Source organism: Chionomys nivalis, chromosome 1 (assembly GCF_950005125.1).
Source record: "Chionomys nivalis chromosome 1, mChiNiv1.1, whole genome shotgun sequence".
Lineage (NCBI taxonomy): Eukaryota > Metazoa > Chordata > Mammalia > Rodentia > Cricetidae > Chionomys > Chionomys nivalis.
In genome coordinates, this window is record NC_080086.1 from 160,227,398 (window position 1) to 160,251,038 (window position 23,641).

The 23,641-nt window shown below is 43.4% G+C and overlaps 1 protein-coding gene across 2 annotated transcripts in view; it reads left to right on the forward strand.

The window, feature by feature from the left end:
* The first annotated feature begins 5,356 nt into the window (after positions 1-5,356).
* Positions 5,357-23,641, forward strand: part of LOC130876383 (TRPM8 channel-associated factor 2-like) — a 55,137-nt gene continuing 36,852 nt past the window's right edge. Inside the window, exons 1-7 of one of the 2 annotated variants that reach the window (XM_057772899.1) lie at positions 5,357-5,979; positions 15,516-16,507; positions 16,804-16,901; positions 17,833-18,046; positions 18,454-18,693; positions 19,563-19,900; positions 21,156-21,410. In XM_057772899.1, the coding sequence (XP_057628882.1) occupies positions 5,357-5,979; positions 15,516-16,507; positions 16,804-16,901; positions 17,833-18,046; positions 18,454-18,693; positions 19,563-19,900; positions 21,156-21,410 (2,760 nt within the window). Of the gene's footprint in view, positions 5,980-15,515; positions 16,508-16,803; positions 16,902-17,832; positions 18,047-18,453; positions 18,694-19,562; positions 19,901-21,155; positions 21,411-23,641 lie in introns of those variants that run through there. The other variant, XM_057772895.1, reaches the window with a different exon arrangement.

A 23,641-nucleotide genomic window follows, 5' to 3' on the forward strand; every position in this document is an offset into this window, starting at 1 on the left:
CAATGACTGATAGTACATAACCAAAAAAAAAAAAAAAAAAAGACTTGTTTTCTAAGGGAACTTACTCTTCAACAACGTGGGGGGGGGGGCCACTGGGAGTTCAGTTAATTTAAAGGAATCAATTGGGCCTGAATCCTGGGAGAAGATAGGAACCACGGTGTCAATGAAAGGTGGAGGCCCAATCAGAAATTACTCATGTGGATGACATGTGTCTAGGTTAGGATCCCAGGGTTATACGGAGTCAGTGCATGACAGCTACTGTGATCATCACTGAACTTTGGGATGGACACTGTAATGATGCCAAGATGCTTTGGTGGTAAGAGTGCTGGCTATACAACTTGCCCTCCCGACTTTATCCTATTGTATGTGTTTTTGAATAAATAATTCTGAACTGTCACTTTATTTAAAATAACTTGGCCATGAATATCTTCTGTTAAATAACCATGTATCCTTTACATAGAGTAAATTTCTATAACTGAGATTGCTAGGCCATGGAAAACATGCATGCATATACGCACCTTAATAAACATCCCTGGCTTTTCTTATTCATAATGCTAATAATGCTTGTTCTTTTAGACTTTATTTTTTGGTTCTTCATGGCAGTGAGTGGAAGGAAGACATGGTTTGGTTGTAAAAGTGAGCCTTGCAAATGTATTTTTCACCCAAAAACCAAATCAGTAATTGAGCACAGTTGTATGCTGTAATGAGTCTTTTTCTGTCCCACCAGCCAACTCCCAAATAGTGACATGAAGACTTTTTTTTATTAATTATGAAATCTCAGCCTATAGCTCAGGTTTGTTTCTAACTAGCCTTAACTATGCCATAAACCAACTATTTACATGTGGTGCTACCTCTCTTCCACCACGCACCTCCCATTTCCTCTCCCTGTCGTCTCTCCTGCATGTCTAGATTCATCCTCAGTTCTTCTTTTTGCCCAGAAGTCCTGCTTATACCTCCTGCCTAGCTGTTGGCCATTTGGCTCTTCATTAAACAATCACAACAATATATCTTCAAACAATACAAATATCCCCAAATGGTATGCATGTATATGTATGTGTGTATGTACATATGTGGGGATAAAGTGTGTATGCACATGCATATGGAGGCCCAAGGATGACCAGTGCCATCATCAAGGATGCTATCCACCTCCTTTGAGATAGACTCTCTCGTTGACCTGGAGCTTGCCAATTAGGCTAGATTGACTAGCCAGAGAGCCCAGGGGTCCTCCTCTTGCTGCGTCTACAGTGCTGTGATCATAAGAATGAACCACCACACATAACATTTTCATGCAGATTCTGGGGATAGAATATCTAAATGTTTGGGATGTAAACAGTTTACCAACTACCCCCTCCCTTTGCTTCTGGGTCTGTGCAGGTCCAGAAAGCAATACAAAACTACTTGGTTAATTTTTCTAGGACTATACCTTTAACATTCTCTAACTTGTTTAAAGTAAGGGGAGGGCATGTTCATGACTTGTCTAAGACATAACCTGTCACAGGCAGGGTGGTTTAACATAGGCTCTTCTGGAAACTCTGTAGCTTGGCAGTCTGAGATCAGGGGACAGGCAGGGTCTGCTTTACCTAAGGCCTTCCTCCTCGGCTTACAGGTGGTTAGCCATCGTTTCCCTGTGGCATCACACAGTATTTCTTCTGTGTTCCTGTTGCCTTTTCTTCTCATAAGGACACTGGTTATTGTCTAGGGGGTGGGGATGCCACATTAATGGCTTCTTTTCAACTAAATCATCTCTTTAAAGACGGTCCCTGAAAATACAGTTATATTACGAGATACTGAGCATTACTTTATTTGAAAATTCTGAGGTAGGGGCACAAAATATTGGTATTATTAATAGTTTACTAGATGAGATCTCATACTAGGGAGGCAGCCCTGGACTAAATTTAACTTAACTGTAGATATAGTGGATAAAGTCCCAAACAGAAACACAGTCAACATTTGCCAGTTGTGGGCTGAAGACAAGGAGGGAAGGCAACCACCGGTGACCATGGAAGGACATGAAGTGCTAGAAGCAGAAGCTGGTTATAGTGCTGACCCTCCTCCCTGCAGAGTAGAGGAAAGAGTGCCTGGTGTACACAGAAAAGCGTGGACGAGAGTCTAGCCAAGTAAACTGCCAGGTATCACAAAATAAAAACGCAAAACAATAGACAACTTTTCAGCAAAGTCCTGGGGAAGATGCTATTCACTCATGAAGGGAATGAGCCAGGAATCTGCCTTGGCAAGACAGAGAGACTGATGGGAAACTTCAGCATGGTGTTTATGGGAATAACTAGTGCTTTTTAATAATGCAAAAAGAAGACGAAGCACATAGTCATTTAAAAACTAAATGCGTAATTGAAAAAACCTCAGTGGTTGAATTATAGCTAGTAGTAAACCAAATGAGCTAAAGTCTCTTTGTAAGTATTCTCATCGTATCTTTTTACCTCTCTTTTGGTCCTTTTCCTTTCCATCAGAAAACAAAATCATACAATATATCACAGAAGTATAAACAACACCCTGCTATACAAAGCTGTGCTCAAACGGACACATTTATCTGCCCTTCACCTTCATTTTTCTGACCCCCTTTGGGCAGAAATTCGGGCAGTATCGAAGCTTTAACTTTAGTTTAACCTCTCCACCTTGGTCTTGCCTGTGTAGATCACGCCCAGTAGCAATGTCTCGGGAATAGATTTCTATGCCTACTCAGGCCAAAATGTCTAGTATGTGCTCCCCTCAGATCCCTACAGATGCACGGCCAGTTTCAAACACCAGGGGGCAGGCTCTGATGTCCGAGCCAGGGAGCCGGTTAACACCGCCGTGAAGCCCTGATGCGGCACCGTGTCGGTTGGAGCCAGATTCCGGCTCTGGCGCAGTTGTTGGGTGATGTTCGCCCCGAAATCTGATTAATTGGAGATTTGGAATTTTATTTTTCTCCCTTGGTCCATCAAGAGCTTTGCAGAGAGTCTTCTCTCCAGGTAGGCTGCTTCGGCCTTCTCAGGACGAGGTTCGCCTCCAGAAGATCGCTCCGAGGGCAGTCACCCCTCCCGGTTACGGGAACAGCTCAGCTTCCCGAGGGCCTTTCCTCCGGAACAGCCCCACTCCTCACCAGCCCAGTTCCCTGGAGAGCCCACTCCGCAGGACAGCCCACCCTTACCCAACCCAGTTCCCTGGATAGACCACCCCACAGGACACCCCACCCTTACCCAGCCAGTTCCCTGGATAGCCCACCCCGCAGGACAGCCCACCCTTACCCAACCCAGTTCCCTGGATAGCCCACCCCGCAGGACACCCCACCCTTACCCAGCCCAGTTCCCTGGATAGCCCACCCCGCAGGACAGAACACCCTTAACCAGCCTTGTCCCCTGGTAGCAAGGCTCCTGGAAAAAAATCCGCCCCTGAGAAGCTCCGCCCTGGAGACCCAAGACGGCCCCGCCCAGAGAAGCCCCGCCCAGGGAAACCCAGCTCGGCAACTCTTCTCCAGAGAACCTAACCTGCTTCGGTGATTGCCCAGCCCTCCGCGACTGTCCCCGGGAGGTCCCGCCCCTGTGCCGGCCTTCACCGGGACTGCGCTCCTCGAGTCTGCTGCTACAGTCTGAAGGAACAGCGGCCTCCTCGCGTGAGTATTTTAGTCCTCGCGTGTTCTAGGGTGGGGCTGGATGTTCGAGTACCTGGACGACTCTGGGAGGGAACCCCTAAAGTGTCAGAAGGCTAACGGACGCCATTCCCGACAGTGTATCTTCCACAGGTCTTTTAGTTTCATGTATCTGGTACAGTTTTCTACTTAACTCAGAACTGATTCATCTCTGCTCTTTACACTGGAGCGGTGTGTGTTCGCGCGTGCAAGCGCATTTAGTTACAGAGTGGTGGGTGGGCCTGTCGTTTCTGGACAGATTGCCCAAGTGGTTTTTGTGAGAGAACTTTCTTCTCAGACAAACTTAACATGACTTAACATTGAACTTGGAGTTCCTGATCCATCTGAATTTCCCACTGTTCACTTTCCTGGGAATTTCAAGCGGAATTCCCCACTGTTCCCTTTCTTGGGAATTGCACCGCGGTGAAACGGGATGGAAAGCGGAGATGGCGGTGGCGAAGAAACACACACAGACATGCCAAGACTAACATAACAGACTTTCACCGCACAAGGAGTGGCTGAAACGAGGGCTCTGGAGTTCTTAGTCAAGCATGCTGAATGAAAGTGGAATGCATACTACAGGCTCAGACCGGGTTAGTCAGCCTGGTCGTAATCATAAGAGACGGACAACATAAGCTCTTGACAGTTCATGAGAACAGGAGGGACAAAGGAGACAAGAGGGGCACTTGGGTCTGATCTGTTCAGGTTCTTCCCACTCCTTGGAGGCTTTTTTTGGAAGAAAGCCCTGAAAATCCAAAAAAAGAACCTGGGGAGGGGGAGTAGGAAGGAGGGAGCTGAGCAAGGTGAGCATTGGCTGTCTGGAACTGAGCCCACAGAGCACAGCCCTGCCAGGAACCCTCCCAGGATACACCTCAGGAAAGCACTGGGCAGGTGTCCATAGTTCCCTCCAGTACCTGAAGCTAACTTAGGATATCAGCTCACAGCCATTGAAGGACTGCCCTGTCAGTCATGTGAGTGGACAGGAGGTCCCTCATGGGGAGCTATTCAGATGTGGGGATAGAGAAGTTGTGTGGGGCGCCAGCTGTGATCCACGGCAGCACTCATGGAGATGAGAAGGGGAAGAAGAGAGGGCCCCTCACATGGGCTCACTGTGCCTGTACTCTGTAGTCTAATTTGTAAAATAGTGGAGAAACTCCCAGGGAGTACTGGAGTGAGCTCGGCTGCTAGCAGACAGCCTTCAGCAGAGTTTGTAAAGACCACTGGCCAGACAGTGGGCAAATTTGATCATCTGGAAGCAACAGTCTGACAAGTCATGTGACCCTTTTGTCTGACCGAATATAACAAACACTAGGTCAGCTCCTGCATTTGATCCACCAGGCCTTTCAGGAACTGGAACCTCCAACCTACCTCAAGTCCTGTTTGTGCCTTTGCCCTTGACTCTATGGCTGCCCTGGTATGCCTCTTACCAAAATGTTCTTCCCATTCACACAGCATTTCAGGTTTCAGCTTCAAGGCCACATTCTTACCTGGTCTTTCCTGTCAGTCAGTCTAAAGCAGCCTTCCAGTTGGCAGGTCTTATCTCCGCACTACATAGCATCTGGAAATTGTTGCCTATTTATTTATTCTCTTACTTATCATCCTTGCTCCTCTTGTGTATTTCAGTCATGAAATAGGGGTGGTAATAATTTACTTTTTCTTTTTTTTTTTAACTGGTTTCTTAATACATTTTGACCAACCCGAGTCTCTGCTTCTTCTGCAGCATCTGCAAGAACAATGGCAACAAATCCTGATGCTGCTTTTGAGACCCTCATGAATGGAGTGACCAGCTGGGATCTTCCCAAAGAACCCATTCCTAGTGAACTCCTCCTTATTGGGGAGGCTGCCTTCCCAGTGATGGTGAATGACAAGGGCCAGGTGCTCATTGCTGCCTCTTCCTATGGCCAAGGCCGCCTGGTTGTGGTATCCCATGAGGGCTACCTACTGCATGCTGGCTTGGCCCCATTTCTTGTCAATGCAGTGAACTGGCTCTGCCCCTCCCCAGGGGCTCCCATCACAGTGCATTCCTCCTTGGCATCATTAGAAAACATCCTAGGTGACTCTGGTCTAGAAGCACTGGTTCAGTCTGAGCCTGGAGAGGCTCTGGGCGTTTACTGTACTGATGCCTACAATGAGAGTTTGACTGAGAATCTGGTCCAGTTTGTGAAGCGTGGCGGAGGCTTGCTCATTGGAGGCCAGGCCTGGTATTGGGCCAGTGAACATGGACATGACAAAGTGCTGTCCAGTTTCCCTGGGAACCAGGTGACAAGTGTGGCTGGCGTGTATTTCACAGATGTCTGTGGAGATATAGACAGATTCAAGGTCTCTAAGAAGATACCCAAGATCCCACTCCACATCAGGTGAGTGTGCCCCTACAACCCCTTATAGATTCTAACTCTTTGTAGATAACGCTGGCGCCCCCTTTTCAGTGAGTGTCCATTTAAATGAAAGTGATTATTTTTACTTATTATTCTAACTGCTGCAAATCAAAAACATGGCCACGAAAATGCCTCAAGGCACAAGAAAAGCCAGTCTATCTGGCCGCTCCCTTCTCTGGGAAAGCAATCACTCATTTAAGAGAAAAGCTTGCCCTATTTGCCATTGTTTCTCCACATGGAGTGCCTGAAACATAGACTGCTCGTCAGTGTCCTAAATGAGTCAGAAAACACTGATGTATCTCTATGGACATCTGTAGTTGGGCCCAGCCTACTGCAGACGGGAATGTAGCAGAAGTCAGAACAGGCTGTGAATTACCATGCATATCAGTGGAAAGATCAGCAGGTAAGTAAAGCAATAGATAAGAATCTATCAGATGTTGATAGGAGCCCCAAGGGGAAAAGGCATGACCTGAGATAAACAATGAGTGGGAGAGTAAAGGCTGGTTAGGCTCTTCAGGGAAGGCATCAATCAAGTTTGTTTGGAATTCTATGGTATTTCAAGCACAACAAATTTAACAAACAGAACCCACAGTTCAGTTGAGAGAATATTAGAAAGTACACAGGACTGGACCTCAGCCCAGTAGGACAGACTGAAGAAAATGGTGTCCAGGATTATTGCACTTTCTCCATGACGTCCCCAGCTCCATGCTTCCCTCTCTGTCCGCATTTCCATTGCTGTTTTTGCCTTTGGTTACAACATGAACAGGCTCCAGGCTCGATACTGGCACCCGGGCATGATTCCTGGAGCATACACACTACACGGGTTTATCTGTTTTAGAAAAGAAGCTATTTTATTGCAGTCCTGGAAATTACATGGATCTTTATTTATATTCTAGTGATGAAAACTTAATCAGGTGGTAGAGGGTATTTTTAAATGGACTTCTATGGAAAAATCAAAATCCTGCCCCAAGGGAGAAAGAGAATGTCAGTGGTGAGTGAGTGGAAGCAGTGTCCAACCAAGGCCCTCAGCCCCAGGAAGGTGTCTGAGATTCCTTCCCTGCAGAGAGGGTTGGGAGTGAGGGGCTAAACAGGCATACCCACACCAAGATGAATCTGATTTGACCTAAGCTTTGATTCTGTAGCCCATTGAAAACTCAGACCTGTGGGTCAGACCCCTGTGTTTGTACACAGGGTTTTACTGGAGACCAACCATGACCTTTTATCCCTAAATTGTCTCTGGCTGCTTCCAAGTCACCGCAATTCTTTCAGCAGAAACCATCAACCCCAAAGCGTTGATCTGACACCTTAAATGTCTCCTGACATTAAGTCTCAGCACCTAGTTCTCTCGGTGGCCTCAAAGAATTCTCTCTCTCAACAAAGGAAACCTGTTTTTCCTCATCTTCACCTACATTTTCCATCTCTGCTACTAAACCTGAAGCTTCCTGGCTTTTTTTTTTAAAGTTTCATTTTCTATGAAACTTCATTATTCACAGACCTAGAGAGGCAGTAAACTATTCCTCTGGGCAATTGTGACCCACCTCTGAGAGTGGTCAGCTTCTGGTCAGTACTACCATCTACTGCAAGAAATTAGTCAGCAGAGGAAAATGGAAGAGTACATGCAGTTCGACCTCAAAATGGTAAGAGCAGACTTTGAGGAGTTGACTCCCCCAAGCCCTGCTACTCAGTACTGGAAGGTCCAGGAAAACATGGTAAGAAGAGTCTGAGAGTCACCTTCTATACTGGAGAGTGGGGAGTGTCTGGCTTCAGCAGGCCCTTAGCAGATACTGCACATAAGCAATAAACCAGATCACCTGCTTTTGCCACTCACTAGCTCCAGGCTCTCAAATTCCATGAACAGCAGGTTTCTGTAAGCCTGTTTTATGGCCCCAGTTTCAGGATAGGGAGTTTTTCTTTAATCTACAGCTTCATTTCAGATTAATTTGGAACAAATAGCACACATTGGTACACTCTATCTGCATTGCTGTATTGCTTCACAGATAAAAACTCTTGTGAACACAACCACAGGGATGTCACCAATCCTTTCTACAACCACTGCCAGGCTTCCTTACAGTTAGCTGTGTGAGGTTTCAGGTCATTCATGTGCATTTCTTATCTCAGAGCTGCTGTCAATGATTTTTCATATGACTCTGTTCCTTTTGTTGAATATGTTTATTGTACTATGATCAATGTCTATAGACCTTCTAAGTGATCAAAACTAAGAAAGATCTCCCTGTTTGGGATCAATAAACACACCAGCATTCACACCGGTGCTTCTCATTTGAATTCAGAACAACGGGGATTTTATTTAATCTCCATAGTCTCTTTGAGATATGTTCTTGACTTTTCCCATTTTGTAAGACACCAATATAATAAACTACTTGCTTTACCATAATACACACCCAACAGTTGCAAAATTTAAATGATAATACCAGCAACAGCAAAATAATTGTGGGTTTGCTGACTGATGGGAATCCCAAGGAGTATTTGCTAGCATTGCTAGGTTTGCTTTGTTGGTTTCTTAAGAACAGGTATAAAGAAATAAAGAATTCTCCTTTGCAGGGAGGGTTTCCCACGAAGTTGACCTGTACAGAGAATAGTATGGTAGAAATTCCTTAAAAACTGCTTTCAGTGTGGAAAAAGAAGAAAGAAAGGTGGGACAGGGTGCATTTGGTTGGGGGGAGAAGGTAGGCAAGTAGCAACATATATTTATTAGCAGTAAATCATAGCAATGATTATTTCCTGTGCCTTTCATCCATGCAGCATATTTTCCTAGGGATAGATTAAGTTAGGTCACTGAACTTTGATGCCCTTTAAAACAGTTCCCTTTTCTATGCTTATATCACTGGGTACCTGGAAATGTCTGGTCACTTGTTGATTTGATTTTCCTGTTTAACTCTTTAGAGTTATGCCAAATAGTTCTATAGTGCAAAAATAAAAGTTTAAACCTATATTCTATCCCCACATGCAATTCCCTCCTCCCCTCCCCCGCTTACATTATTTCTTTATATACACGAGCAGACATTTACATATGTATCAGTATTTGTCTATTTTGAGAAGCAGTGGAGCACACTATCCATTTTTCTCCACTTGCTCTTTCTACTCAATAGTACGCTAGATTTTCAAGTTGGGCATGGCTAAAAAACAGAATACCAAGATACCCTGAATGATCTATTGTGCTTCTGTGCATAGTTACCATATAATCTATTCTTAAGTTCCTTAATGATAGTCTTGAATTTCCAATATGAGTTTTTATTTTTCCAGTATTTTTACTCCCACAGAGGGGCTGCAATGAGTATCATGATAGATACATCTTTATGATCTCACTATGTCCATGGAATTGGAATGACTGGCTGATGGGGCATGAGTGTGTAATACTTTTAGCACTGCTATGTTACCGCTGTTAGAGACTGGGCTCCTAAGGAGCTTACACAGAGACAGAGATTGGTATTCAGAGCCCTCATTAAGAAATATCCCTAGTGGAGATAAAGAACAAATACAGGACAAGGACAGAAGGTAAGGGATGAGGCAATATTCAGTACATATTTCTTACTGACATTGTCACTGTCAAATGAAACACAGAAAGACACATTGTCTGCAACAGAGGACTCCAATAATCTGTGGTGAATACTGCAGTTATAGAGTGGATGATTATATGGCCATTAGAATCATGTGTTCAGAGATCTCAAGGGAAGAGAAAATACTCTCAATACAGTAGACAATATTAAGACATACAGTTCTGTTAAAATAATGCCAAATTCATGGAGCTGGTACATATGCAGGTGGAATATGAACATGAGAAAACAAATGTGGGAACAGGCAGTGTATAACCGGGGTGAGTTGACAGTGTTTCAACTATAAACATGTTAAATTCTGAGCAATTTCCCTATAATTGCATCATTAAAATTACATTTTAAATAACTTTACCTTATTAAAGCCCTTGGCAATAGGAAAACGCTTCTTGATCACGTTAAGGCACCATCTTTTCACCTGATGTCAGGCTAAAATGTCCCTTACAGGTGTATGCATCAAAGACCTGAATTTTTGGCTCATGAGGGCCCTGACCTTGCAAGGTCGTTAGTCAACTGATGGAGTAATAATTTGTTGGCCTTATTGGGGAGTGGTAGAAAGTAGAACACGGGCCACTGGAACACTGAAGGCATTCCCTGGAAGGGCGTAGCTTCTTTACTGCCTTTTTCTTTCTCTTTGTTGTGCCTTTTGCTTCCAGGCATCCTGGGGTGAGCAGGGTTGCTCCAAGGTGTTTTTCCAGCTTGGATGTGCTGTCTTAGTACAGCCCCAAAACTAGGGAGCCATCTGACCCAAGCTAACCAGCAGCTGAAATGAACTTTCCTCCTTTAACCTATTTTCTCCAGGGATTTAGTCATGATGACCAAAAGCTGGCTAACACAATTTATGTTGAGATTTCTTTTTAAAATTCCTTTTTTAAAAATTACGTGTATGTATATCTGGAGTACAATATGAAGCCATATATATAAATATGGGATGCTTAAGTCAAAAGAATTGGCATATCCATTACCTCACATGTTTATCACTGCTTGTAGTGAGGACATTTGCAGTTTCCTCTTAGTGATTTTGAAGTACACAGCAGTATTATAATTGTGATCATGGTTTGTGATAGACCACTAGAATTGACTGTTTCTGTCTAACTTAAACTTTTACCCTTTGGCTAATAAAGATATGAATAAAAAGTTATAATCCGTTTAGGACAGTTCAAAGTGATATTTGGCAGCACTGATATGCAGAAAATGCAACTTGCCAAATAATCTAAAAATGTGTTATAATTTATGTTAATATAAAATCTATATATTTTATATAAGCCTACATTTTACAATATGTCCATATAAAATACAAAAAATTAAAATACTCACTAATCTTTATCAATTGAATTCTAAGGTATTAACAAACACTTTCAGAAATAAAAATGACATCAGGTGTTATTTTTACAATTTTAGAGCAAAAACTAAAACTTTGAAAAGTGGTTTTCATAGGTATAATCAGTCATAATCCTCAGCAGTCAGTAGATCTCACTCCATTTTTTGTTTTCCTAGGAAAATATATCCCTCTTAGCAAGCTTTAGGTGTAAGTTATTTTTTTTAGTTCATTTCATAAAGATCAATTAACATTAATAGAATTTTTGTGTTTCGTTCTTGGCTTCCGAAATGTTATTCTTTGATATGAAGGATGCATTTGCGGATGTGTTACTATTTACTTACCTCTTGGTAGTATTCCTGAGATAGCCAAGAAAGACTTAACTAAGGTCGTAGTGTTTGAGTCAGAGCAGCCTGGATCTGAACCCCTGTTTTGCACTTTTCTTGGCCTTTTGCCCATGAGAAAGTTGGCTAACCTCATTAAGCACCATTCGTGCAATTGACTAATTGATGCCAGGTGTTTGAGTGCCGAAAGCTATGAAAGGAACAACCCCAAATGGGTTTTCTTGTTATTCTGTCTCTTTTGTATACCGTATCTCTTACTTCGTTCATATGTAGTTTGCTAAATGCCTGTTAAATCCTACACTTCATTCTTGGCAAGGGTATTTAGACCTTAACACAGACGATTTCTATGAAAGTAATTTTTCACACTGCTACTTTTCATAATTTAAAAAAACAACCGAAAAAAGGAACAATGCCACACTAAAGTAGTTGAGTGTTTGAAATTTTCATTAATGTTTCTCACAAAGTAATTACTTAGATGCGTCTTTAGACACTGTGCGACCAATTGTTGTCATTACACACTTCTTCTTTGTGTTCTGTTTAAAAATAATTTGATGTTTAAAAAGAATCTCCTTAATGAGAATTTTTAGTCACAATATAATGTCAAAATTTTTCATAACAATTGAATTAATTTCTTTTGTTGAATGTGCAGAACTTTATAGTTTTGTCCTTTGAAGGAGAAGGAAAGGAACCCTATAATCATTTCATGATCATGTCACATCTTTAAAATAGTTTGGCTTTCTCTATCAAGGCAAACATGATAACATACAAGGTAAATGTCTTGTTTTATTAAAAAATTTAAAGTATCAAGGTATTTGGAAACCTGGTTATTAAAAAAATCTAAACAATTTATGTCAACACTTGACTTTCAAGGTGCTTTCTCTATCATGCATCTCTTAGCTCTTTTTTTCTTTTTTTTAAATTTATTTATTTCTTTCTTTATTAAAGATTTCTGCCTCCTCCCCGCCACCGCCTCCCATTTCCCTCCCCCTCCCCCAATCAAGTCCCCCTCCCTCATCAGCCCTAAGAGCAGTCAGGGTTCCTTGCCCTGTGGGAAGTCCAAGGACCCCCCACCTCCATCCAGGTCTAGTAAGGTGAGCATCCAAACTGCCTAGGCTCCCACAAAGCCAGTACGTGCAGTAGGATCAAAAACCCATTGCTACTGTTCTTGAGTTCTCAGTAGTCCTCATTGTCCACTATGTTCTTAAGATGCAGATCCTTCTTATACAAACTCGACATGAACACCCTGAGGACAGAGCCCTCTCCCAGCCCTGTTAAACCAGAACTGTTTTAGAGTTTCACTTTACTATAGTTCCCAACTCCTGGGCACATCACCTAGCACTGTCTCCTCGTTAGCCACATGGCCACTACTTGCTAATGTTTCTTCTAGTCTGCCAGAATATACAGCTTGGATAAGGTCTGAATGTTACCTGTCTTGCCCAATGTTTCATTCCATCACCACCTTGGGGTCTTCATTGGTTTTGTTTTCCCTGTCAGTTAAAAGTCTCTAGGAGACAAAATCTCAGACATAACAGATAGCAGCAGACAGATTCAACTGGTAAAGTAAGGATTTTATAAGGGGTGAAATAGCCAAATATATACAGAAATACACAGCAAGAAAGGCCCTTCACAAAGCAGAGCAGGGAGGCCTCTTCTGGAGATCTGGGGTGGGTTTTTTTGTTTTTTTTTTTTAATCTTTGAAGGATCTTCCTTTCCTTGCTTGTGGTTGTTCAGTTTGAAAAAAGACAGAATAGCAGATCTGCCCACATCTCCACATCAGTGTAATGGTCTGTCCTGTCCGTTTAAGAGACAAGCCCCACACCTCCACCCCCAGTCAGATTTTCTTCAGCTTTCAGCCTTAGCGCTCTCTTTTCTGTCTCTCTCCTGATCTCACCCCTCCTCTCTCTCTCTCTCTCTCTCTCTCTCTCTCTCTCTCTCTCTCTCTCTCTCTCTCTCTGCTCTTCCCCTTTCTCTCCTTTCCCCTTCTCCTTTTTGTGGTCTCCCACTCACTGCTTGCTGCCACCCCTTGGAGATCTGTGCCACTTTTACCATTGCAATCAGACATGAACTTATGAACTTGTTGAGTCATACCCTTGGCAGGGCCCCTACTGATGGGAGCAAAAGCCACCAGGCCTTTTTTTTAAAAAACTGAGAGACATTTGTCTCTGGTTAGGAGAGTGAGGAAGAAACCAACCACATTGGAATTTCAGCATCTTTATTATCTTGTTAAGACTCCTGTCCTAAGTCTCTGCCTACCAGGGAAACTAAATCCTAGTCTCTCAATCCTAAGTGCCCCATGTGTGAAAAAGCAGAGCTCAACAATATTTGAAACTATATAAATTAATCAAAAACATATAAGGCAAAGCTATCAGGGGAGAAAGGGTGATCCATGCCTCCAGTGTTAGCTCTGAAGAGAACTTTGCATTATGGAAGACAGTACAAGACTGAGTTTCAGTAAACAATGAAAAAGGGCTGACTACACTTTTAACCTCTGAACTCTGAAAAGATGCCTAGCTTAGGTTCTGCTTCTTACAGCCTTGCTGTTGAGGTTTCTGTAAAGTTTCCTGTTGAGAAGTCTTGGCCGAAGCACCTCCATCCCCAAACCTGACAGGTTCCTTATCTGCAAATCATTGCTGAAAGGTCCTGAAGGCAAGGAGATTCTTCTCCACATCACCCACCCAGCTTCATCTGCCTAAGGGAAGGGGAGGGCCATAAATTCACAAAGCTTCTTCTCTCCTGGCTCCAAGAGCAGCTGACTACCTGTTTGTACTGATTCGCCCTCTGTACCGTCCTGTGGAGCAGAAAGATCTTTGTCCAAGGACATCAGGTTGTAAGCAGCTTGGTTCTTCTTTCAGAGTTTTGTATTTCATATAATCCATAAACACTGACCATTGCCAGGTAGGAATTTGTGTGAAACGAATGAATCAAGGTCCTGTAAAAAGATTCACAACCAATGGTAATGCAAAATTTAGAACTGTGACTGGGGACTAGCACATAAGCAGGTGGACATGGAAGGCTTTGCTGGTGATGCTGTGGATGGCTAAGGTACATGCTGCACCTAGCCAAGGACTGGATTACTTTGCTAGAGCTGCTGTAACAAAGGGCACACTTCTAAAGCAGTAGAAATGGACGATCTCGTGGGTTTTGGAGGTATTACCTGAGATGAAAATATTTGTAAGTTAACCCTCCTGAGCATGTGGGAAAGGCTGTGCGGTGCCTTTCTCTGATTCATGTATTTTGAAGGCCATATTTGCTGGCATGTCCTTTGACATCTAGAGGCATCATCTTAGGGACATCACTGACACTTGGTGTTCTTCTTGATGCTTGCTCAGTGTTCTGGTCTCCATTCTTGATAAGGACACCAACCATATTGAGACACCCTACTTGAATAAGGTTTGGTCCTTACCTAGTTAGCTATGATGCTATTTTCAGTCAAGGTCACATTCTGAGGTGCTGTAGTCTACACTTCAACATATGGATTTAGGGTGGGGTGAAATTCAAACCATAAAAATGTCTGATAATGTATTCCTTGTTTATCAGGTACAGCACGTAGTGGCTTGCCGTATATCAGATACTGTATTAACTAGTGCATTAGTGAGTTCTTTTAGCACAGATGTGAGACCGTTTCACCTTGACTAAAGGTCAGAGAGTTTGAGCTTACTTTACTCTTTCAAGCCTATTACTGCTCCTTCATTTTAAAGCAAGAAATTTGACTTAGGGAGTGTCTCCCCACAAGATATTTGGTCTAGAGTGTATTCACTGCATATCCTGCCCAAAACATCAAAGGCTTTACTCAGGAAATGATGACTTGATCTCTCAAATATTGAAGCAAGTTTGTGAGATGTTAAAGCAGTCTTTTGCCTACTCCCCGCCCCCCCCTTTTGTATTGGGATATATAATGTTCAAGACATAGGAAATTTGAGCTAGAATATTCACTTGGCTGACTAAAATCAAGAATTCTTGGAGTGATTTATTTGGAGAATGTGTATTATAATATATATAAATAATATATATTATAACCTCTCTCTTCAAATCTATGATAACCTCAATTATGAGAAGAACTGGTGTTCAGTGTGTTGCTAAGAAAGAACAAAGATGAATAATAATATGTGATTAATTTTGAGATGATAAAAATGCACTATGTTGATAAGACACACATTATTAAATCCCCAAACACTAGTAGTGAGAAACAAAGATTGTGAACCATGCCATCTTTCTCTACTTGGTGGGCTAGAGTGAGCGGCTCATTAGCTGAGTACAGTCTCTTCAGCTCTCTCACTTTCTTCCCAGGTGTTGGGAGGAGATCGAGCATGACCAGGAGCAGCTTCTGGATGGCATCTCTGAGTTGGACATCAAGACTGGAGGTGTCCCCTCACAGCTGTTGGTGCATGGGTCCCTGGCCTTCCCTCTGGGGCTCAATACCTCCCTTGGCTGCTTCTTAGCAGCTGCCCACTATGGCCGTGGTCGTGTGGTATTGGCTGCCCATGAGGCCATGCTCTCAGCTCCTAAGATGGAGCCCTTTTTGTTCAATGCTATACATTGGTTGGCCAGAGACCAGAAGAACAAAATTGGGGTGAACAAAAGTCTAAAGAATCTGCACTCCTTATTGTTGGATCATGGCTTGAATTGCAGTCTGGAGTCCCATTTGACCAATGACATGTGTGTCTACTGCTGTGGGGCTTATAGTGACCAGGATGCCAAGAAAATACAGGAGTTTGTTGCTGAGGGTGGAGGGTTGCTCATTGGTGGCCAGTCCTGGTGGTGGGCTTCACAAAACACAGGCAATTCTGCTTTGGCTGGTTTCCCTGGAAATATCATCCTCAACACATTTGGCCTCAGCATCCTGCCTCGTACCCTCAGCCCAGGCTCTTTCCCTGTCCTTCCTACAGAGATAAGGAACTACCACTTTCGAAGGGCTCTCTCTAAGTTCCAGGCTGTGTTGAACCAAGAGGGTGGGGACTTGGAAAAGGAGTATTTGGCAAGGTTGGGAGTAGATGCTGCAGGCTTCCTCCAGATTCCTGCACAGGGTGTTCCTGCTTATATATCTCTGCACCGGCTCCTGAAGAAGATGCTTAGAAAGGCAGGCCTTCCAGTTGTGAGCAAGAAAAATCCAGTTTCCAGTCACTCCTGTGAGGCTGCAATGCTCCATCTGGCCACAGAGCTGGCACATTCTGGGACTGACTGCTCCCAGCTAGCCCAGGAACTTGGTACTCAGACCTGCTCCTCCAATCTCTGCCCCTCGGAGCACCCCATCACTGTGGAGATCAATGGAACCAACCCAGGTATAGAGTGGGCAGAGAATGCTGGCAGTATTCTTGGCCTGGGAGAAGGTGGGTTTGGTTGACTTTGCAACCAAAGTCTGATTCTGATCCTCAACAAGGATAACTCCTTTCTTTGATAGATACTTCCAAGACAATGGAAGCTGGGGTGATGCTTAATTAAGGCCGAGGAAGAAAGGGTACAGGAAATGTGGATGAATGACTTGGAGGTCATGGAAGAAAAGCTGTGTCTGTGGGAGGCTCCAGGTAGAGTCAGTCCAGTAGGAATACAGAACTCAGCCTTCTCTGTGTCTTGTCAGGTGATAGTGATGCCTGGAGAAGCACTGGGCTCTACCTTCTGGAAGGACAAAGCTCAGAGGTCTCTCTCTCTGAAGCTGCTGCCTCTGCTGGCCTGAAGGTAAGGCTGGACACTTGGAACCAGCACAGCCCCAAGCATAGCCAAGACTCTCTCACACCACAGTTATTTGTTTATATCTTCCTCCTTTAACCAGAAGGATTCCAGGATCAGCAGAAACTTCAAGCTTAATCATGCAAGGTCATTCCTAAGCCTGATTTCCAAGTGTGACAATTTTACCTCCTTAAAGGGATAAGGAAGAGTGATTTTAGATATCATTACTGACCATTTTTCCTAAGTGCAGAGGCCTGAGTTCATTCCCTTTACCTTGACTCCTACAGGATGTGATTAATCCCATTACCTGTATCATGAGGAGAAATGAACTTATGCAGAAGTTAAATGCTTCTGCCCTCTCAGTTCTGAGCCTTGTTTCCTATTACAGTTAAGGGCTCTTATTTTGGCATTCTGATATATCAGATTCATCTACTTCAGTCTGACAAAGGCAAAGAGGAAACCCCACAGAGCACTTAGCGATGAGTTGGGAAAAGGAGAGCTGGAGAGCTGATAGTTTTCTGCTTCCTGGCTGGACTCTGTAGCATGTGAAAGGACTACTGTCTGCTCACAATAGATTGACTGGCATGTCCTGCCTCACATAAAACCACTGAGCCACCTTGTATTATAAGTCCATGTAAGAGTCCAGAATTCTGCCTGGTAGTGCTACTCCATGAGTCCCTCGTCAGCTATGCCTTGTAATTAGCCAATGAGCATCAAAGAGCAATCCACTGTTGGACTGTTTCACACCCCTATGAAGACCTTAAACTTATGTTGAAGTCTGGAAGACTATGGAGTGCTAGAGTTTCACAGATTGCAAACATCACAGAAAGAGGAAGCTAGGATTTCACATATGAAGTCCACCCTCCCTATGCCCCTAACAAAACACTGCATGCTTCTTGCGTGCTCCAGTTCCCTTCATGTGGTGCAATTGCCTGTGCAGGTGCAGATTGGATGTCACACTGATGACCTAAGCAAGGCCAAGGAGCTGTCTCGAGCCCCTGTGGTAACTTACCAGTGTTGTATGGATAGAACCCAGCGGTCAGTCTCCTGCCTCTGGGGTGGTCTCCTGTACGTTGTTGTGCCCAAGGGCTGTCAACTGGGCTCTGTCTCTGTTACCATCCAGAAAGCAGTGCCTGCCCCATACTACAAGCTAGGTGAGTGGAGTGGGCATTGTGGGAAGATTTACTGCGGATGTCTTGGTGACTAGAGGGTTGTGATTGAAGAGGGAGAATAACAAGGATCAACAGAGGGAAAAAGACAGAAGCATTCATTCATCGTGAATCTGAAGGCAGGAGGTAGAATCACTTTTGTTGATGGAGAATTTGGTACAAAAGATAAGGATCTAGTAGTTTGTCCTTCACCTAGAGCCTATGGGCCTGAATGATAGCAGGACATTTGTTTTGGGGGTTTCCTTCTGGAATTCCACTCCTCTGTGTCTCCTTCGCCCCCTCGCTCCATCTCTGTCTCCATCTCTATGTCTGTCTCTCTCTCTGTTTTTCTCTGTCTCTGCCTCTCCAATCAATGAGAAATGGGTAGCAGGTTCCATGCTATGTACTTCCAGGGAAGACTACCCTGGAGGAGTGGAAGAGCTGTATCCAGGATAACGTGGGCCCCTGGGGAGAACTGGCTACAGACAACATCATCTTGACAGTACCAACTGAAAACCTCAAGACTCTGGAGGACCCAGAGCCTCTGCTACAGTTCTGGGATGAGATTATGCAGGCTGTGGCCAGGCTGGCAGCCCAGCCTTTTCCTTTCCAAAGACCTGAGAGAATCGTCGCTGATGTGCAGATCTCAGCTGGTAAGTGCTCCAGGGGAGTGCTCCCAGTAAGCAAACTCTGTTTTGTTATTATTTTACCTTTCTTGTAGTACACAAGCATTGTAAAGCATAATTTCATTATTTAACTGCAAGGGGGAAGGACCTAAATGCAGGGACCATAATGTGAATGAAAGAAGTTTACAAATAAACGGTCAATCATTGGCATCTTACAAGATGCAATTTCCTAGGACAGTAATTACGACCAGAAACTCCGTGCTGGGAGGTCTCCAGTGGCTGTCAAGATCTTTTCAAAAAGAATATTTAAGATCGTCTACTTTCCTCAGACATAAGTCATAACTGAAAATGGAGGGGAGGTGCATAAAGCAGTCTGAGGTAGTTGTTGGAACCAAGGACTTTGCAGAGAGGATACATAAATGGAGGGAATCAGTTCAGAGTCCTGCTCCCTATGATAGGGAAGCTAAATTTTTTTATCTGCAAAACTATCTCTATTATGACATGCAAATCTGGTTAACAATGCTGATTTGTGGGGTGGGGGTGGGGAACAATGCTGATTTGTGGGAAAACTGACATTACCCTAGCTTCTCTAGTTTGGACAATAGGGCATCATGGCATAGCCTCACAGGCAAAGGAAGATCTTGAAAACAAAGCATTACATTCCAGCAAAGACAGTTGTGTAAAGTATCTTCCCGTCCTTCAGACTCAGAGTGAGGATGAGGACAAACTTTAATTGGTTGAATCTGGGAAGGTGTCAATTGCTGAAGAAAAGTCAAGCAGCACAGATATTCTGGAATCAGTGGATACGAGCAGAATTGTGGAGGAAAAGCTCAACAGTAGGAGAAAGTGGAGGCAGACGGTGCTTTCATGCTCCATCTTTCTGTTTGCTTCCTCAGGCTGGATGCATTCAGGGTACCCCATCATGTGCCATCTGGAGTCTGTGCAGGAGCTCATCAGTTTGGAAGACATGAGAAGTAAGGGCCTGTGGGGACCCATCCATGAGCTGGGTCACAATCAGCAGCGCTATGGCTGGGAGTTCCCTCCCCACACCACCGAGGCCACCTGCAATCTCTGGTCAGTCTATGTGCATGAGACAGTCCTGGGGATTCCCAGGGCTCAGGCCCACCCTGCATTGAAACCTGAAGAACGAGAGACGAGGATCAGAGACCATCTTCAAAAGGGCGCACCCCTGGGTAACTGGGATGTCTGGACAGCGCTGGAGACATATCTGCAGGTACGGAGCACAAATTCAAGGAGATGATGCTGACAGACTAATCAGTTATGTAGTAACCTGCCTCCTAAGAGCGCTCCAATTCCTACATGACCCCCAAACCTGGTACCACTACCACCACCCATTGTAGATCATTGAGAGCCCCTCTTAACTCATATACTTGTATGATAAAAGTGATACCTCTCCCAGTTCCAGACCCAGGATTTTGGAACATACAAGGTAATGGAAAGTATGTTGAGAAATTACATGGCATTTTTTTCTATACTATCCTGATCTTTGACATAAAGGGAAGGCCCGGGGTCACATTCCAGACTCATTTTCTCACTGGCTTTGCCCTTCATCTTCTAATAACTCTTCCATAATAGCCATTGTTTGGTTATAATTTGTTTTCTTTACCTTTAGAGTTTAGTAACTGTTACCAGCCTCTGTAACAACAGAGACGTATCTACTTGATATGTCTACCTCTAGACATATATACAAGTTGGTATTGTAGGAAATACATCTCTAACTTTGGTTATCTCAGTAGAAGCAGAAGCAATATTTGAATAAATGATAACCAAGCAATAGGAGAACAATGATGTCATAAAATTAGTCCTTTTCCTGTGGGTAAGCATCTATAACTGCCCCCTCCTCCAAAAACATGCTTCCAGGTTTCCTGGCCAGTCATCAAAGCTTCTGGCCACAGTAGACCTTTTGCACTGTCTACTCCAACCCTGTCCAGGGGACTTATAGAGCTCATAAGTCACAGAGGCTCATAAACTGTAAGTTGAAAATTTAGTCAATTTTTTCAAAAGCACCCACTTAAACAGCAGATCTGGAACTTAGAGCCGGGATTTAACAGCAAACCCTGCTGCTACACTCTAATGTTTCCCTTCACTGATTTTGAAGACTGCGTGAGATATGGTCTCTGTCAATGAGCAACTCAACTCAGACTAGGGAAAAATCTTAGAGATCTGGATAATACATTAGAAATAAAGCTAATAATAGTAACTGTCTTTTATTGAGTGGCTCTTTATCCATTAGGGTTCTAGAGAGCATCTTTCCTAGATTGTGGGATAGAGTTTGACTGTCAAGGGCTGCTGTGATCCAATAAGGTAGCATTTATATGGAAACACAGGACTGGAGAGGGGACAAGCAACAGGTTTGAAGGTGATGGGAAGCGGTTCCTGATAGCAAGATGTACCTAGGAGCATGCACGCAGGCAGCATTCACATTCACAAACTCAACACCATATTCCTCCCTTTCTTTTTCTTTCCAGCTCCAAGAGACCTTTGGGTGGGAGCCATTCATCCAGCTCTTTGCTGACTACCAAACCCTCTCTGGCATCCCCAATGACAATCAGAGCAAGATGAACTTATGGGTGAAGAAGTTCTCTGAAACTGTGCAGAAAAACCTGGTCCCCTTCTTTGAAGCCTGGGACTGGCCTGTCCAGAAGGAAATGGCTGAGAGCCTGGCCCACCTGCCTTCCTGGCAGGATCACCCCATGAAGGTGTACATGAGTGTGGACAAGTAAGGAATGTGGGAGCAGGAGGGGCAGCGGTGGGGTGGGATAAGGAAGGACCACCCTGCCAGCTTCACCACTGTGCTCTTCCTGGCTTGAGATTCTCACTGCCTTAATTATTTTTCTCAATCATTTTTCTTTAGAATGTATTTTTGGTTGTTTTCAATATAATTCCAGTCTCTCTTTAGAGTCCAGAGCTCCTGTGATAATGAACTTAGAGAATGTCCCTTCTGACATCCCATCAGCACATCCTCAACTCAGGGACCATATTTTTAGGTATTGACATTCCTTAGATAGTTGACAGTGGTTTTGCACATGAAAGGCGTTAAGGAATCTTTGCTACTTGAAAGAACACCAAGGTTTCCTGACATAGAAGGAACAGTCAGTCCAATTTCCTAGGAACTGTGCACAGTGTTTCATGACTTACATGGATAATAATTCTAGCAGATTTCCAAAGCTGATACAGTTAACATCACCTCATCATACAGGAAAATGACATGGATATTAAACAAGTTCTGCATTCAAAACTGAAAAGAAGAAGGGTCAGGATTTGGCAGATGTCCATAATGATGATAAACTGTAGAGTGTATTCTCATCAGATTTGTAATTTTAACAAAAAATTGCCCAAAAGAGAAATGAAAGTTTAATGATCTCTAATTTTTTCCTATGTTCATTATTGCATTTTGGCTATATATCAGATTGAATCTCTCAATGGTTTTGGTATCTGATATTTTTAACCTCAGCATAGGCTCATGTGTCTTAGGGGGACCAACCTTGGAAAGGAATTTGAACCAAGGTGTTTCAGTTCCCAAACTGGTGGTATTCTTAATCATGATTTGAGGAAGGGGTGAGTCGAAGGATAATGCTGGAATTAGCAGGTTACCTAGGAGACAAAACCAAAACCTAAGCTTGTAGACACCAACTCTTTGTAGGATTTTGAGCCCTGTGGTGGTTTCTTCTCACTCGTGTGGCCGGATGCTGCCTTATCCTCTTGTTTTATTGCTCATGATTTTGAGTCTGTAGCTGCAACATCCACAGATTACTCTTGGATGCATAAAAACTCATTCTCTGCTCACAGTATTATTGTTCTAAGGTTAGAAACCTTATTAGGAGAAAATGTTGAAGAACAGTAAGGTCTATGACAAAATCCCAGTGTGAGTGTGTGAGGGGTCATGAAATCCCACCTCCAACTGAAGAGCTATGACAATCTATGTCTGCTAGGAGGGGAGTCAGCTTTCTTCAGAGTTGTAGCCCCCAAGAGGCTACCTATGACTTACACCACTCACATACAGGCAGCTCTATGTGGACTTGGTGCATTTAATCATTGAGCATATGAATGTGGGGGGAATAGATATCTGGAGATGGGGCATGTGGGAAAGAAATGTGGAGTGGTTTTAATCAAACGACCTTATATGCAGGTATGGAATTCTCAAACAATAAAAAAGAACAACAAGCTAGATGCACCCAGCTTTTCTAGATGGGAGTTTGTTCTTGTGATTTCTCTTAAACTAGACACTTTGGTTTGGTCACCTCTTGTACAGGGCATTGGTGTTTTTGGATTGGGTCTCTCTCATGAGCCACCTTCTTTCTTGGAGTCAAAGTCCCATCAGTTGTCCTGTGTGTGCAATAGAAAGAGTCAAGCTGGTTGGAAGGGGTTGATTTGCTTGTAGAAGAAAGCACGGGATTCCAGCTTGACCCATCTCTTTCATATCTTCTAACCTCAACTAGTTCAAGTACTGGAAGGTGGTCCAGATCAAGTTGATGAAGGGCAAGTCACAGATTTTAATGCATAGACTGGAAAGCAGACATTGCCTTAGATACTGGGGGAAAAAAAACTTAATTGCACAAAGTTTTAATTATTGTAGTTAGACCAAAAGATGGTTGAGGGTGATTGTTCTTTTTGTTTGTTTGTTTAGAAATTTCATAACAAGCTTGTATTATGATTTAGGAATTTCATAATGTAGGCATATTACTCATAACATTAGAAATAAATTTTAATGATTCATTTATTTTTATTTTGCAAGCACTGGTATTATGTATGGATGTGTGTCTGTGTGAGGGTGTCATATATCCTGCTTGGCTGTACTCTGCTAAGCAGTTGCCTGAAACAGCTTTATTCATCAACCAATAAAAGAAACACATATGCAGAAGGACATCTCACATCAAACTTCTCCCGGGTCCTCCCCACCTACCTGTCCACTCAACTTTTTGTTCTATCTTTATATATAATAAAAAAGTGGATG